The following is a 15,000-nucleotide window of genomic DNA, read 5'->3' as shown; positions in this document are numbered from 1 at the left end:
GGTTATTAACAGATATTGTTACTTCACCTGAAGTCCAGGTTTGGTGTGAACAGGTGTATGAAGGTGTTTAACAGGGTGGATAGAAGCTCACCTGTGATTGGACAGAAGGAAACTGTTGGGGGAGGGGCAGCAGGGACAGCAGGATGAGGATGGAGGACCGTCTCAGATCCACAAGATTCACAAAACTCTTAAACCTCATCAGGTCTCTGAACGACAGACAGACAGACAGACAGACAGACAGACAGACAGACAGACAGCAGCATTTACCTGCAGTCATACCTTTCTTCACCTCTAGGTGGAGTTCTACAGGTGACTGTATGACTACATCAACCCTCATGATTACATCACTTCCAAACGCTGTTTCATTTAAGTTTTCATTCCCCCCAGTGTGAAGCCAGTGCTAGTACTCACAGTACCTGTAGTACTCACGGTACCTGTAGTACTCACGGTACCTGTAGTACTCACGGTACTTGTAGTACTCACGGTACTTGTAGTACTCACAGTACTTGTACCTGTCAAGAAGGACATTTTCGACTGCTGAGATGAAGGAGGGCAGCAGCAGGTTGACTCCTTTCAGGTCACAGCAGAACAGACAGGTGGAGTTCAGTAGGATGGAGGCAAGGACAGGAGGACACGCCACCTCCTTCACCTGGACACCCTGCAGGAGAACCAGGTAGAACCTGTAGGTTGGACAGAGTAAAGAGAACACACACACCTGTTACATTAACCAATCAGCAGAAAGACAACAAGTGACTATCACAGTCTCAGCAGGTAAGCTGCTCCGCCCACCATCTCCTGCAGGAGGAGACCCGAGAGGACTGTACCTGGACAGGTAGACAGACGTCAATCAATCAAACTTTATTTATATAGAACTTTTCACAAAGTGCTTTTTTTATTTGAAACAGGCTCAGAGCTGTTATAACTGAATGGCAGAATAATTTTAATACAGGACAAACAATATGTGCAGGTGGTTCGTCTCCCCACACTTTCTCCAGCAATTAGACATCACCGATGAGTCAATTTTTAAAAGTACTTTACATGTAGTGAAAAATCTTGAATATATATTATATTTAGAGTTTGTTGCTTTGTGAATTTGCTTCCACTCTTCCTACTTCAGACATTTTTGCTGAGTACTAGTTTCGGCGTCCACACGGTTCAGACGGGTCTAAAAGGTTCTAATGAAGTGATCACTTTACCAAGTATTTCAGTTTGGACCAGGACAAACTTTTTTTTTTTTGTTTCCTCACATTAAAACAAACTGGGATCGAAACTAAATCTAAAAGTTTCTGTTTTACTTCTGAAGTGACTAAAGATAAATCAGATAAAATAAATAAAGATAAATAGACATGAACCTGGACAGGTAGACAGGCAGGATGTCCTCTGCAGTTTTCTTACAGGTGAAGATCCTGCAGAGCGTCCCACAGGCCTCGGCTTGACCAGCTGCCCACCTGTGTGACATCACAGCGACATCACAACGACCAGCTGCAGAGGCAAAGAGAGTTCATGTATCATGTGGACAGTGACCTGCTTCACAGTAATTGTATACAGAGGATGAAGTACCTGTACTGTGTGTATTATGTGTTGTACTGTGTGTACCATTGTGTGTAGTTGGTGTAGTATGTGTAGTATTGTGTGTAGTACTGTGTGTAGTACTGTTGTACTGAGTACTGAGCAGGCAGACCAGGGTCTCTGTTGATCAGAGCAGCATCAAACAGCCAGCAGCCGAACAGGTGGAGGAGGGAGTCCACGTTACACCTGAGGGGGGAGGGGGGAGGCCGGGGTGGGGAGTAAAGAAGGGGAGAAGAGGGGGGAGGATGGGAGGATGACTTCCAGTGATGGGGGGAGGGAGACGTCTGAGAGGAGAGAGGAATTATGTCATAACATGTTTCAAACAGGAAGTATATTCCTGGACAGGTAAAGAGTCCGGTACCTGGACTAGGCCTGGGCGACACGGCCGAAAGGTTCATGCTAATAGAAATCAATAATTATCTACCGACATGATCGAAGCTGATTGGAAGCAGCTGAAGTTATAAAAGAAGTCTGATGTTTTTGATTCAACCATCAGTTTTCCTCCATGTATCCGTCGTAGTGGCAGCAGGTCGACCACGTCCGTCTCCTCGCCATCGTTTCCTGCTCCTCCACCTCAGCTGACTCCTTTAACGTGAAGCATCTCCGTCACTACGAACAAAAACCTGCCAGACTGATCAGCTGATCTCGTGTGACGCCGTGTTGTCGTTCGTTCATGGTCACGTGTCACTGCAGGACCTCAGGATATGATTGGCTGTTTATGAGCTGGAGACGGATCACATGTGGGTCTTATCTGTGAAATGATTGGCTGATATCGGGGCTCTGATAGGCCGTCTCTGAGTGGGGGGGTGTGGTCATTTTCTGTTGTCATGGCTGTTTACATTCGGTGCATTTTAATGAAACTATTGAACATTTTTATCAAACTATTGATGACGTGTTGATAGTCGATGGCCATCATCGTTTTATCGCCCAGGCCTAACCTGGACAGGTAAGGAGTCGTGACGTACTGTAGGAGGTTTGCTGGTTGCCTTGGAAACATGTATAGGTTTCAGTCGTCTGTTGGGTGTAGGGGGGGAGGTGGTGGAGGGGGGAGCGCTGGGCACACTCAGTATGTTCACTGGGGTGGGCGGGGCACTGCCAGAACGAGGTCGGGACAGACCTGAGGAAACCAGAGAACGGGTGCTCTTACAAAACCGCCAATCACATCAGGGTTAGCAGGTAGGTGGGCGGGGATTACCGTAAGAGGGGAGGCGGTCTCTGAACGGGCTCCTGGTCACAGCAACACCTGAAAGGAAATGAGGTGAAAAATAAACATAGTTTGATCAAGTTTATCAATAAAACCAACTTTAAATTAGTTCGAGCTTTTCTGATACCTCCCACAATTATTATCAATCACAAACAATGATCAGGAAAACATGACAAAACGATTAGCTGAACGAAAACAATGACAGCAAACTGTTTGTACCAAGAGACGGAAACCGCTCTCTGAAATGGATCCTCGTCGTTAATCCTGCTGAAACACAACAACAACAACAACAACAACAACAACAACAACAAGACAACATGAACAGAAATACTGTGTGTGTCTGTGTGTGTGTGTCTGTGTGTGTGTGTACCAGTGTGTGTGTGTGTCTGTGTGTGTGTGTGTGTGTGTCTGTGTGTGTGTACACCAGTGTGTGTCTGTGTGTGTGTGTGTGTGTGTGTGTGTGTGTGTACCAGTGTGTGTGTGTGTCTGTGTGTGTGTGTGTGTGTGTGTGTGTGTGTGTGTGTGTGTGTGTGTGTGTGTGTGTGTACACCAGTGTGTGTCTGTGTGTGTGTGTGTGTGTGTGTGTGTGTGTACCAGTGTGTGTCTGTGTATGTGTGTGTGTGTGTGTGTGTGTACCAGTGTGTGTCTGTGTATGTGTGTGTGTGTGTGTGTGTGTGTACCAGTGTGTGTCTGTGTATGTGTGTGTGTGTGTGTGTGTGTGTACCAGTGTGTGTGTGTGTGTGTGTGTGTGTGTGTGTGTGTGTGTGTTGTTCAGTGTGTGTGTGTGTGTGTGTGTACCAGTGTGTGTGTTGTTCAGTGTGTGTGTGTGTGTGTGTGTGTGTGTGTGTGTGTGTGTGTGTGTGTGTGTGTGTGTGTGTACCAGTGTGTGTGTTGTTCAGTGTGTGTGTGTGTTGTTCAGTGTGTGTGTGTGTGTGTGTGTGTGTGTGTGTGTGTGTGTGTGTGTGTGTGTGTGTGTGTACCAGTGTGTGGCAGCTCTGTTGTGTCTTTGTTGGTCACAGTCACACCTGACAGAAGACAAAATAAAATCTGTCACATAAAACAGATGGACGTCCTGACTGTCAGTGCAGTGAGATCATATAACTTATTTTATTTTATTATTATTATATATATTTTATTGTGTGATTAACGCATGTTCTGTTATTTTGGTCTGACCTGAAGTTTGACTCGCAAAGACACGAGCTTCTGTCAGCTGACATGACTGATATAAAAACTCAATAGAAAAATACACAAAAACACAGAAACATTGTTAAACATTGTGCAGGACAGGTTGGGAGCCGTAGACTTCTGAAGACGTCCTCTGTTTTATAACTACAAATGGACAAACTTTAAAGTGTGAAGAGAAAGTAGAGATATAAAACTGATATACAGAAGTGATGCATTACAGCGAGGTCCACCAAGTGCTAAAGTTTTGCTGACTAAGGACATTTTCAGTTGCTTTCTGAACAATGATCATATCGATGGTCGGACCCGTCCCGGGCGGAGAGGCTCCGTGGTCGGACCCGTCCCGGGCGGAGAGGCTCCGTGTCGTCGCCCCGAAGCCACAGTCTGCCCTGAAACGAAATGTCGCTCGATACCCAGTCACCCCTGTGGTGACGCGAGGACGGGTGAAGACTTCAGTGAACAATATGTTTCTGGAGCTTCAGCAGGAAACAGCTGCGCAGACAAATCCACTACGTTCAAAGTGAACGGTGATCAGTTTTCAAACGTAAAAAAAAGAACACCAAAAACAAACTGTCTCCGTACCGCTCCTGTGGTTTGATTTAAGTGTCTGTAAGAGGTGACAGTAAAATGTAACTCAGAAAGACACCATGTCCACCATGTTTTCAGCCTCAATGTCAACTGTAGCCTCTGAGGCTGGAAACACAGCAGAGACACAAGCTGTAGCCCAGCAAAAGAATAAAGTTCCTCTTCCATGTCGAAGTCCTCGGACATTTTTAAACTTTACGCGCAACACGTCGCTCTGTGAGAAAACAGCATGTGAGCAGTATGGAGGCATTTTGTGGGTTTGTTTTTATGTTTTTTTTTTTTCATTTTAAAACTGATCACTCGTCACTTCAGTTGCACTGGATTTGACTACAGTTGTGTTTCCTGTTGAAACTGGTGTTTCGTGTCTCGTGAACTGAAGATCTTCATCCATCTTCACATCAGTACAGAAGTGAGTAGATATTTAGTGCAATTTCATTTTTGGGTGAACTACTTTTTTAAGGAATTCGATGTCATTTCCTGCCCTCAGTATTACAAAGCTGTGTTCAGGACACGACTATTATCACACGTGAAGTTTATGCAGATTGGCTCATTTACATTAAAGTTATAGCAATTTCCTGTTTCATGGCGAGACATGAAAATTCGCCACCCCGCTACAGCCACAGCGTTTAACGCTGACCGAATCTTTTAGTCAGTTTTAATCACACACGTGTCTAGATGCTCCACACCAGTGTTGAAGTCAATTGAAACATTTCTGTAGGAGGAATTCGTTAAAATAGGTCTTTGATTTATGAGTCTCTACTGACTTTATAATCTTTTTACAGACAAGTTCAATCTGGTATTTCCACGTCAACTTTTCGTTTACTATGACGCCTGAGGAATTTAACGTGAGGAACCCGAGTTTTTCAATATCGTCTAGGAATCACTTGTCTTTTTCCTACATATACTTTTTTATTTTTGTTACAGAATATTAGAAAGTTTAACTTATTTATATCAAGAGAGAGTTTGTTCATCTGAAACCATTTCGAGATTGATGATGCTCTTCATTTGCTCCTCGAATCACAGGTCAGGGTTCAGCGTACCCAGGAAGGCGTCGACCAGCGTGCTGACCGCTGTCATGGCTCTGAAGAAGATGTTCGGCAGCTGACTGTCACCTCTGAGCGCCTCCTCCTGGCAGGACGGAGTTGAACCGACGACCGCCTGGTGACTGAGGTCCACGGGGTTACTGGGAAGATTTATTCAAGATTTACTGTATTTAGTTGAGCGGTCATTTATCCTGAACGTCAACCAGAAAACTTTTCCAGATAAAATGTCTCAAACTTCTACATTTAAGTCAAGACATATAAAAGAACCCCCTCAAAGATTGTATCAAAACTGTATAGAAGTCTCAAAAATGTAATGGAAGAAACTCATTATATATCAAATCAAAATGGGAACAAGAATTCAATGTTGTATTGTCAGAAAGTGATTGGAGAAAAATCTCATACGCTTTTTTATCACTCCACACATTAAGACTAAACAAACACATCAACAACAGAATTGTTGGAGAGGGTGTGATCATGGACATGTCCAAAAATACAATTATTCTGGCATAATGTTATCCAAACAATGGAGGAAATTTTAAATCTAAGAGTACCCAAAGACCCATGTACTGTTTACCTGGGACTTATCCCTGTTGAAGTAAATGAGAAGAGAGACATCTACCTCTTTAAAATATTAACTGTTGCCGCCAAAAAGGCCCTGACAAGAATGAGAAGCGATCCTCCAGGGCTCAGACAACGGCTAGACATCGTTGAAGAAATATACGCCATGGAAAAATTGACTTTTTGTTTGAGAATTAGAGGAAGGGATTTTGCTCAAAAGTGGCAAAAATGGACTACATTTAAGGTCAAATCCCAGCCATGCCCTTAAAGAAGAAGGGAAAGAAAAGAATGGCAATATACTTCATCTCCTGTTATGATGTTATAATTGTTATAATCATTCTTTATTTTCATTTATTTTCATTTTTATTTTTTCTCTTTCCTTCCTGTGAAACTTGAAAAAGACAAAATAAAAAGTATAAAAAAAAATTTAAGTCAAGACACACAAGATAAAGACACTTTATAAAAGTAACAAAAATTGATCAAATGAAAATCAGCTCATCATTAATCATGTGTTCATCAGCTGTGAGGTGGTGAACTCTGCTGCGACTCAGACTGTGAGTGGATCCACCTGTAACTGGATCTTTGACTGTTTGACCGAGTCTTCGCTCAGTAGCGTCGGTGATTCCCGGGTCGTGTTTCGTCTCCTCTTCTTCAGTCAGTGAACACCAACGACTGCATTTCTCATTCTGACTCAGTTAAAATCTTTAAATTTGTGGATGATGTCACTGTGACGGCTCTTATTTCCTTTACCAGCTTAAACATCTTCAAAACCGAGGAGATGATTGTGGATTTCCACAAATGCAAAGGTTGTGAGCTTCAGCTCCTGGTTATTGATTATTATTATTGTTGTGTAAATGGTACAGAACCTCAAATACCTGGCGGCCGTCAGTATTACTCATACTGTGCAGAAAGACCGTCGACGGTTGTTCTTTCTGCAGCAGCTCAGGAGATTTGAGATATGAAAAGCTGGGATGTGGTAACTCAGCTGATGACAGGGAGGAGCTTCACAAGGTGGTGACGCATCTGTGAGATTCATGACACTGATATGTTTGGGACGGATCTTTAGAGACGCCTCTCACTCACAGACTTAAGAACAGAACCACTCAGTTCTCAGCACAAATCCTGAGGCAGCGAGGACGAGGGATTTTCATAGTCGAATCTGATTCGTCAGATTTTGCCTTTTTCTCGTTTCATATACAAAAGTTAAAACACTGAAACTTGGTAGGTTTAACAAATACTTTTATTTAAAGCCATGAACAAAACTGAACTTCAAACTTCACACAAAATATGAACAAACTGCTTAACAATAATATGCATAAACCTGCCTCTGCTCCTCCTGGCCCTTTAATTTACAGTTCACACGAGAATCAGGATAAAATAAACGAACAGCGCTGGTACTATAGTGCAAAACTTAAATACTAAATGCAATAAAATCTGTCTGAATAAAAAACAATCATAAAACAACGAAAAAATAAACATAATAGAAGTCAGAATCTTCAGAAAGTCGGAACATGCAGCAAAAAAGACAAAGAAATATATAAATATATATAGAATATCACTGAGCCGTTCGGGGCGCAGCCTTCAGCTCAGCTCAAAAATAAATCCTTCACACATTAACAACCAACTCTACTTTGGTTTTCTGATTTTTCTCAAGTTGTGTGTCAGGAGAACCAGCTGGTTTGCAGAACCCGGGAAAAGTGCGTTCCTTGATTTATTTCATGAAACCCGCCTTTGCAAACATCCTCTCAGCTGGCGTGGACGTGGACGGGATGCTGTGAAATCTTTTCGCAGTTCTTGCCAACCTGGAATATCTGTCCTCATTTTTCTGCCTGTCCTTCAAATACGCCTTCATCTCGCTTGTGTCATCCTGTTCCTCCTCATCGTCATCGCTGGCCAGCAGTATAGCCACCACAGTGTCCTGTTTCGGCGCGGTCGGCCCAGGATCCACCGTCACGTGTCACTTTCCTCCTCCTCGCAGTGTCTTTCAGTTAGACTCTCCGCTGCCTCATCGCTTTCTTCGTCTGAGAGAAAGGAGAGTTTTGTGAATCACCGCAGCAGTGATGTAAACGCTTCTCTCCAGCGCTGGTCCTTTCAGTTCCTAACGCCTGTCCACCTCCTCAGCCAGCGGACACTCGAGTGTCTTCGTGGTGCGACTGTCGTCCTCCTGCACTGTCCAATGTCTCTTTTTAATGTTCACCAGCGTTGGAACAGTGATGCGTTGTTTTCTGAGAGAGAAGCTCTGTCACAGTGATCATCGGCTTCAGCACTGCCACAACGTTCAAAGTACACTTTCGAAGTTTTTTTACTGGCTGAGCTAATAAATCCGTCGATCCCGTTGTGCTGCTCACCTCCGCTCATTGGATCATGCAACTGCAGGGGGTGATTTAGGTTATTAATGCGTAAGAAGCTATAAGTCCAGATCTACACAAATCATTTTGAACTCTTTATTACAAGAAAGTCACAGATTTTGTATCAAAAATAGGTTTTTATATATTGAAAAAAGACAGTCAGCAGTCGTGGGCACCCCCGCCTAGTCAGAATGGTATGGTCTAGTTACATAACAACATTTTCCGACGATTCGACTGCGAGGATCATAGTGGAACCAGACCTCCTCGAATCGAATCGACGAATATTCGACTATTGAAAGTCTCCCTGAACTCCTCACCTTCAGGTGTATTTAACTGCGTCCCTCAGTGGACTGGACACCTGTGTTACATTTACTCTGATAGAGTACTTCTACTTATATTCACTCTGACTGAGTGTATTTGATAGAGTTGTTTTATTTACTCTGATGGAGTATTTCATGCTGCATATTTGTCTTATATTGATGAGTAATTATGTTTTTGGATATTTCTGTGTATGTATTTGTTTTGTTTTGCTGTTTGAACACAAACCAAGACAAAGTCCAGTCAGTTCTTCACTGATAAATTACTGGATCTTGAATCTTGAAAAAGTAGAAAAATGTACAGCAAGCAGGTCGTTATTCTGATGTGACCTGAGGCTGCACGTTTGTATCATATGTGGATTATTAATATGATATTATGATTTAGTTTTGCCCTTGATTTTTTTTTTTATCACAGGTAACACTGGTATATCATGACACCTGTCATGTGACTTGTCAGGATGTCACCTGGCTGGCCACCCATAAAATAAGAATAAACTACAGTTACACAGAGGCCACTACAACAGCGGCAGCAGATTTTTGGGAGGATGTAGTTTGAAAAAAGATAGACTCCCGCACACCGTCTCGCTTTCTACTGATTTATTGAATATCCGACGTTTCGGTCCAAAAAATTGAATTTTTCTTCTGACGCACCTGTCAGACACTTCAGGTGTGCAGAGAGCTTCTCAACATTTCTTGCACATTTTTGAGGATTTTTCGTGGGAGGATGTAGTTAAAATATAGAGTGGAGACAGAGACAGGAGGGTTCTGACCCACAGACAAACATTTCACTGCTCTGCTGTCACTGTCTGTTGCACAACGAACAGTCGAAGGCAGATTCATGTTTCAGCAGGTATGTTGAGTCTGAAGTCACCTGTGATGATGCTGATCTCACAGCCTGGTCAGGAGCAGGTTAGGCTCCGAGTTTCAGATTAAATCGGCTGTAAAAAGTTCCACTCATTAATGTTTCACTCTTTTCCTAACAAAGTGAAGAAGAAAGTCTGAGTTAACAGACCGTTGATATCCGTTAACTCTGACTGGGGTTTTAGGTTTTGTCAAACAGCTCATACAAAGAAAGTCTGATTGTGTTGAGCTTCCTTCATGGTTTGGATCTCTGTAGGAGTCAAAGGTACCTGAGCAGGTGCAGGAACCTGAACCAGGTGTGAGAGATTCGCTCGTCATCCAGGTCTGCAGGGATCAGAGCAGCATCTTCATCTGGAACTTTAAAATGAGGGAAGGATGGACCAAAGGACAGCAGCAACAACCTGAACACACATATAAACACAGATATGGTTAATTTTGGTTTTTTGGTTTCATTGTTTGTTTGCTGGTTTCTTGGTTGGTGGGTTTGTTGGGTTTGTTGGGTTCATTGGGTTCGTTGGGTTCGTTGGGTTCGTTGTTGGGCGCAGTCTTCTTCATAGCAAATGCTTGTTGGTTGGTTGTGGTTTGTTTCCAAGGTTCCTGGATTTATGGTTTATCGGTTCGTTTGTTTTTCTTTTTGTTGTTGTTTATTTGCTTTTTTTGTGGTTTGGCTGTTTGTTGAGTGGCTTGTTGGTTTGTTAGTCAGTTTGTTGGTTTGTTAGTCAGTTTGTTGGGTTGTTAGTTGGTTGAGTGGTTTATTGCTGTGGACCCTCTTGTGAATCTTAAATGTTTACCTGGAGGTCAAGGCGGTGATGACGCGGCTCCACTGCTCCACTACCGCAGGCTGATGTCTCCAGCTGGTCAACATCTGTCTGCCCGTCAGCCACAAAGAGCGAGACGGGAAACACCGAGAGCAAGACAGCAGCCAGACCTCAAGCAGCACCGCCATCGACAGGTGAGACAGCTCCTCCGATACTCCACCTGCAGAGAGACAAACAGGTAACAGACAGGTGAGACAGACAGATGAGACAGACACAAAGGGGCGGAGTCACAAGCTCACCTGTAGTGCTGGATGGAGCCAAGATAGCATGATTGATGCGAAGCAGGAAGTGCAGCAGAGTCTCCCAGGTATCTTTGCTCATCACAGCACTCTCTCTGGCCAATGACTGCACTGCACACAACACCTGCTGACAGAGAGACAGGTAGACCGGACCCACCTGGTCTGATCTGGGGGGCGGGGACGAATGTCTTCATCATCAATCAATCTGTTGATCATTTTCTCCATTAATTGATTATTTGTTCGGTCCAGAAAATGACAGAAAATGGTGACAAATGACAATAATCAATTAATCAATGAATTGTTGCAGCTCTCATCATGAATAAAGGCTCCGCCCCTGTGAACCAGGTGTGTGGTCAGTGGTTCAGTCTACCTGGGCATGAAGAGGCTGTACAGGTCTTGGAGGATCTTCTGGACATACAGATCAGGCTCTCTGCTGATTGGTGGAGGGATGGAGTCTCTCGGGGAAACCAGGGCCATTAGCCAATCGGTGTAGATGTCCACACAAAGCTTGACAGTGTCTCCATCCAATGGGAGAGTCAAACTGTAACACAACACCTCCATCGTCCACTTCACCTGGAAACAAACACACATATTTAATCCTCCTTCTTCAGAGGAACGTTAAGCTTTTATTTTATTTTGACAGTCATCATGTTGTTTGTTGTTACGTTGATTTTCATTTTTCTTCTTTTGACATTTTTCATCTTGTTTCTCCTCTTTTTCGGTGCACTAGTGGAGAAAATGATCAACAGATTGACTGATAATGAAAATAATCATTTCCGATCTAAACGTTAGCGTTACATCGTTCATCGGCTCCACCTGCTGGTCAGAAGATGGAATGTTAAAGATCAACGTCAGCGCTTTGACCTCATAATGAAGAAATATGTTCTCTTCTAAAATGTCCACTGATCACAGGTTATTGACCAGAGGGAAAATGTCGTCACCATGGCAACCCTAGTCTTAACCAATCACAATGTCTGTTTGCAGCTGCTGTGATGTCATTTTCACTCAGTCCTTACAGAGCATTCAGATTATTATGAACACTTTAAAACTAACTTATGATTCGATTCAAAACTAAACAAATGACGTATTTTACTTATATAACACTTAGAAAACACTTTATATTAAAGTGTTTTTAATAAGTGGTAATAACAGCCTGTAAGATGGATGATAGATTATGAGACATGTATAAGCAGTCTTATCACAAACATGTTATAGATTACTTGAGAATTCTAATAAAATGCTTGGAGTCTTACGATTGTTCGTAACAGCATTATAAATACATTTTAAGGTCAACTAAATTACTTGTCTACTTCACTACACATTTATTAGTTAAAAATACATTTAATCCTTTATTGTGCACATATTTACAGTTAACATCCATCCATCCATTTTCTGTAAACGCTTATTCCCGAAGGGTCGCGGGGGGCGGAGTCTATCCCAGCTGACACTGGGCGAGAGGCGGGGTTCACCCTGAACAAGACGCCAGTTCATCACAGGACTGACACACAGAGACAGACGACCACTGACACTCACATTCACACCTACAGACAATTTAGAGTCACCAGTTAACCTGCATGCATGTCTGTGGACTGTGGGAGGAAGCCGGAGAACCCGGGGAGAACCCACGCAGACACGGGGAGAACATGCAAACTCCACACAGAAAGACCCTGATCCAGCTGGAGGATTCGCCCCGTTAACATTTTTTTTTCTCTGCTAATAAATACAAACTAATGTGTGTCGAAATCTCTAACAAAGATATAGTGGATAAGTTAGTTAAACCCAGTAAATATGTTAATAATGCTTTTATAAATAATTAGAAGACACTCACAAGCCTTTGATTCTTAAACTGTTGACAAGTTTCTTATGAGACTATTTATAAATGTCTTATAAACATATAAACGACCTTCAGTCACTGAGCAGGTGAATCATTTTCAGACTGTTGATCAAACACTGAACGTAGATTAAACATCAAGACCTGAGTGTGTGTTTAACTTTCCATGCAGGTCACTCTCTCTCTTACACACACACACACACACACACACACACACACACACACACCTGTCTGTCTGTGCGCAGCAGGCTGCGGGTGTCAGGGTTTCCCAGGCCAGCTCCCAGGGGCTTCACCACAGCAATGGCGACATCTCTGCCCACAGAGGGTGGGAAACAACTGAGCACGCTCGCATGACCCCGCCCACTCGACAGCGATTGGTCCATGACTAACCAGTCACTGCTCACCTGAGAGACAGACAGACAGACAGTTTGATCAGTTTTTCTTCTGCTGCTAAAAAAAAGTTCCAGTTGTTTTCAGGTTAAAGGGTCATTCAGAGACAGCACAGGCGGGGATGTCCTGACTTTTAGACCAAAAATGTTGTGTCTAGAAGAGAACCCCAGATCTGTGACACTCTCTCTTGACTCAGTCATGGTAGATAATATTCCAAATCTTCTGTCTCAGTGAGTTTGACTCAGTTTACTGTCAGTGTGTGAATGTCTTTTGTCTTTTATGTTTGTAAACATTTCAGATTGTACACAAAGACAAACAGACGTAACAGTAACTATACAGCTATAAAACAAACAGAACATTTATCATCACAAAAGTCAGTTCAGCTCTCTGCTGCACGTCCATAGGTTGGACTCGACGGGACGCATCAGGCTGCTGCAGCTACTGGGCAGTTTCACAAGCTGCAAGTTTCATTTAGCCATCAGTGTATCAGCCAACCAACCAAACAAACAAACATCTGTCTGTCCAACCAACCAACCAAACATCTGTCTGTCCATCCAACCAAACAAACATCTGTCTGTCCAACCAACCAACCAAACATCTGTCTGTCCAACCAACCATCTGTCCATCCATCCATCCAACCATCCAACCATCCAACCATCCAACCAAACATCTGTCTGTCCAACCAACCAACCAAACATCTGTCTGTCCATCCAACCAACTGTCCATCCATCCATCCATCCATCCATCCATCCATCCATCCATCCATCCAACCAAACATCTGTCTGTCCAACCATCCAACCAAACATCTGTCTGTCCATCCAACCAACTGTCCATCCATCCATCCATCCAACCAACCAAACATCTGTCTGTCCAACCAACCAACTGTCCATCCATCCATCCATCCAACCAACCAAACATCTGTCTGTCCATCCAACCATCCAACCAAACATCTGTCTGTCCATCCAACCATCCAACCAAACATCTGTCTGTCCATCCAACCAACCAAACATCTGTCTGTCCATCCAACCAACCAAACATCTGTCTGTCCATCCATCCATCCATCCATCCAACCATCCAACCATCCAACCAAACATCTGTCTGTCCAACCAACCAACCAAACATCTGTCTGTCCATCCAACCAACAAAACATCTGTCTGTCCATCCAACCAACCAAACATCTGTCTGTCCAACCAACCATTTGTCCATCCATCCATCCATCCATCCAACCATCCAACCATCCAACCAAATATCTGTCTGTCCAACCAACCAACCAAACATCTGTCTGTCCATCCAACCATCCATCCATCCAACCAACCATCCATCCATCCATCCATCCATCCAACCAACCAACCATCTGTCCATCCATCCAACCAACCAAACATCTGTCTGTCCAACCATCCAACCAAACATCTGTCTGTCCATCCAACCAAACAAACATCTGTCTGTCCATCCAACCAGCCAAACATCTGTCTGTCCATCCAACCAACCAAACATCCATCTGTCCGTTGTGGTGGTAGCAGTCAGCAGGGTGTTCCAAACGTCCGTCTCCTCAACAACATCCTCCGGTTCCTCTTGGAGGATCCTGAGATGTCCCCAGGCCAGATGAGATCTATAATCCATCCACAGAGTTCTCGGTCAAACCCAGGGTCTCCTCCCAGTGGGATGTGCCTGGAAAACCTCTAAAAAAAAGTCGTCCAGGAGGATCCTGATCGGATGTTGAGCGACCTCAGCTGGTTCCTTTCAACATGAAGGAGAAACGGTTCTAATCTGAGTTCCCTCTGGCTGTCTGAGCTCCTCACCTGATCTCTGAGTCCAGACAGCCGACAGAGGAAACTCATTTTCGGCTTCTTGTATCCATAATGTCATTCTTTCGGTCACTACCCAACGCTCATGACGACAGGTGAGGGTTGGACTGTAAATTCACAGGTAAAGCAAAGCTTTACTTTCCAGCGCAGCTCCCTCAGAGACACAATGGTTCAGTCCAGTTTCTGACGCTGCACCAATCCTCCCATCCGTCTCAGGTTCCACCTTCCCGTCACGAGAAGAAGAAGTTAA

The 15,000-nt window shown here is 43.7% G+C and overlaps 1 protein-coding gene across 1 annotated transcript in view; it reads right to left on the bottom strand.

Moving 5' to 3' along the window:
* LOC146332392 (ral GTPase-activating protein subunit beta-like) overlaps positions 1–15,000 on the bottom strand; it is a 32,003-nt gene that overhangs the window by 15,172 nt on the left and 1,831 nt on the right. The window contains exons 2-15 of the mRNA XM_084746256.1: positions 12,783–12,959; positions 11,095–11,297; positions 10,725–10,891; positions 10,459–10,645; positions 9,937–10,068; positions 5,581–5,723; positions 3,754–3,798; positions 2,993–3,037; positions 2,765–2,812; positions 2,535–2,686; positions 1,676–1,853; positions 1,353–1,485; positions 513–680; positions 92–206 (exon numbers count right to left, since the gene is read on the bottom strand). Coding sequence (XP_084602382.1) covers positions 92–206; positions 513–680; positions 1,353–1,485; positions 1,676–1,853; positions 2,535–2,686; positions 2,765–2,812; positions 2,993–3,037; positions 3,754–3,798; positions 5,581–5,723; positions 9,937–10,068; positions 10,459–10,645; positions 10,725–10,891; positions 11,095–11,297; positions 12,783–12,938 — 1,872 coding nt within the window. The 5' untranslated portion in view covers positions 12,939–12,959. The remainder of the gene's footprint in view (positions 1–91; positions 207–512; positions 681–1,352; positions 1,486–1,675; positions 1,854–2,534; positions 2,687–2,764; positions 2,813–2,992; positions 3,038–3,753; positions 3,799–5,580; positions 5,724–9,936; positions 10,069–10,458; positions 10,646–10,724; positions 10,892–11,094; positions 11,298–12,782; positions 12,960–15,000) is intronic.

Source organism: Lutjanus erythropterus, chromosome 2, assembly GCF_056507025.1.
Source record: "Lutjanus erythropterus isolate fLutEry1 chromosome 2, fLutEry1.hap2, whole genome shotgun sequence".
Lineage (NCBI taxonomy): Eukaryota > Metazoa > Chordata > Actinopteri > Lutjaniformes > Lutjanidae > Lutjanus > Lutjanus erythropterus.
Note: the sequence above shows the minus strand (reverse complement) of the source record. Positions and strands in the feature narration are given on the sequence as shown.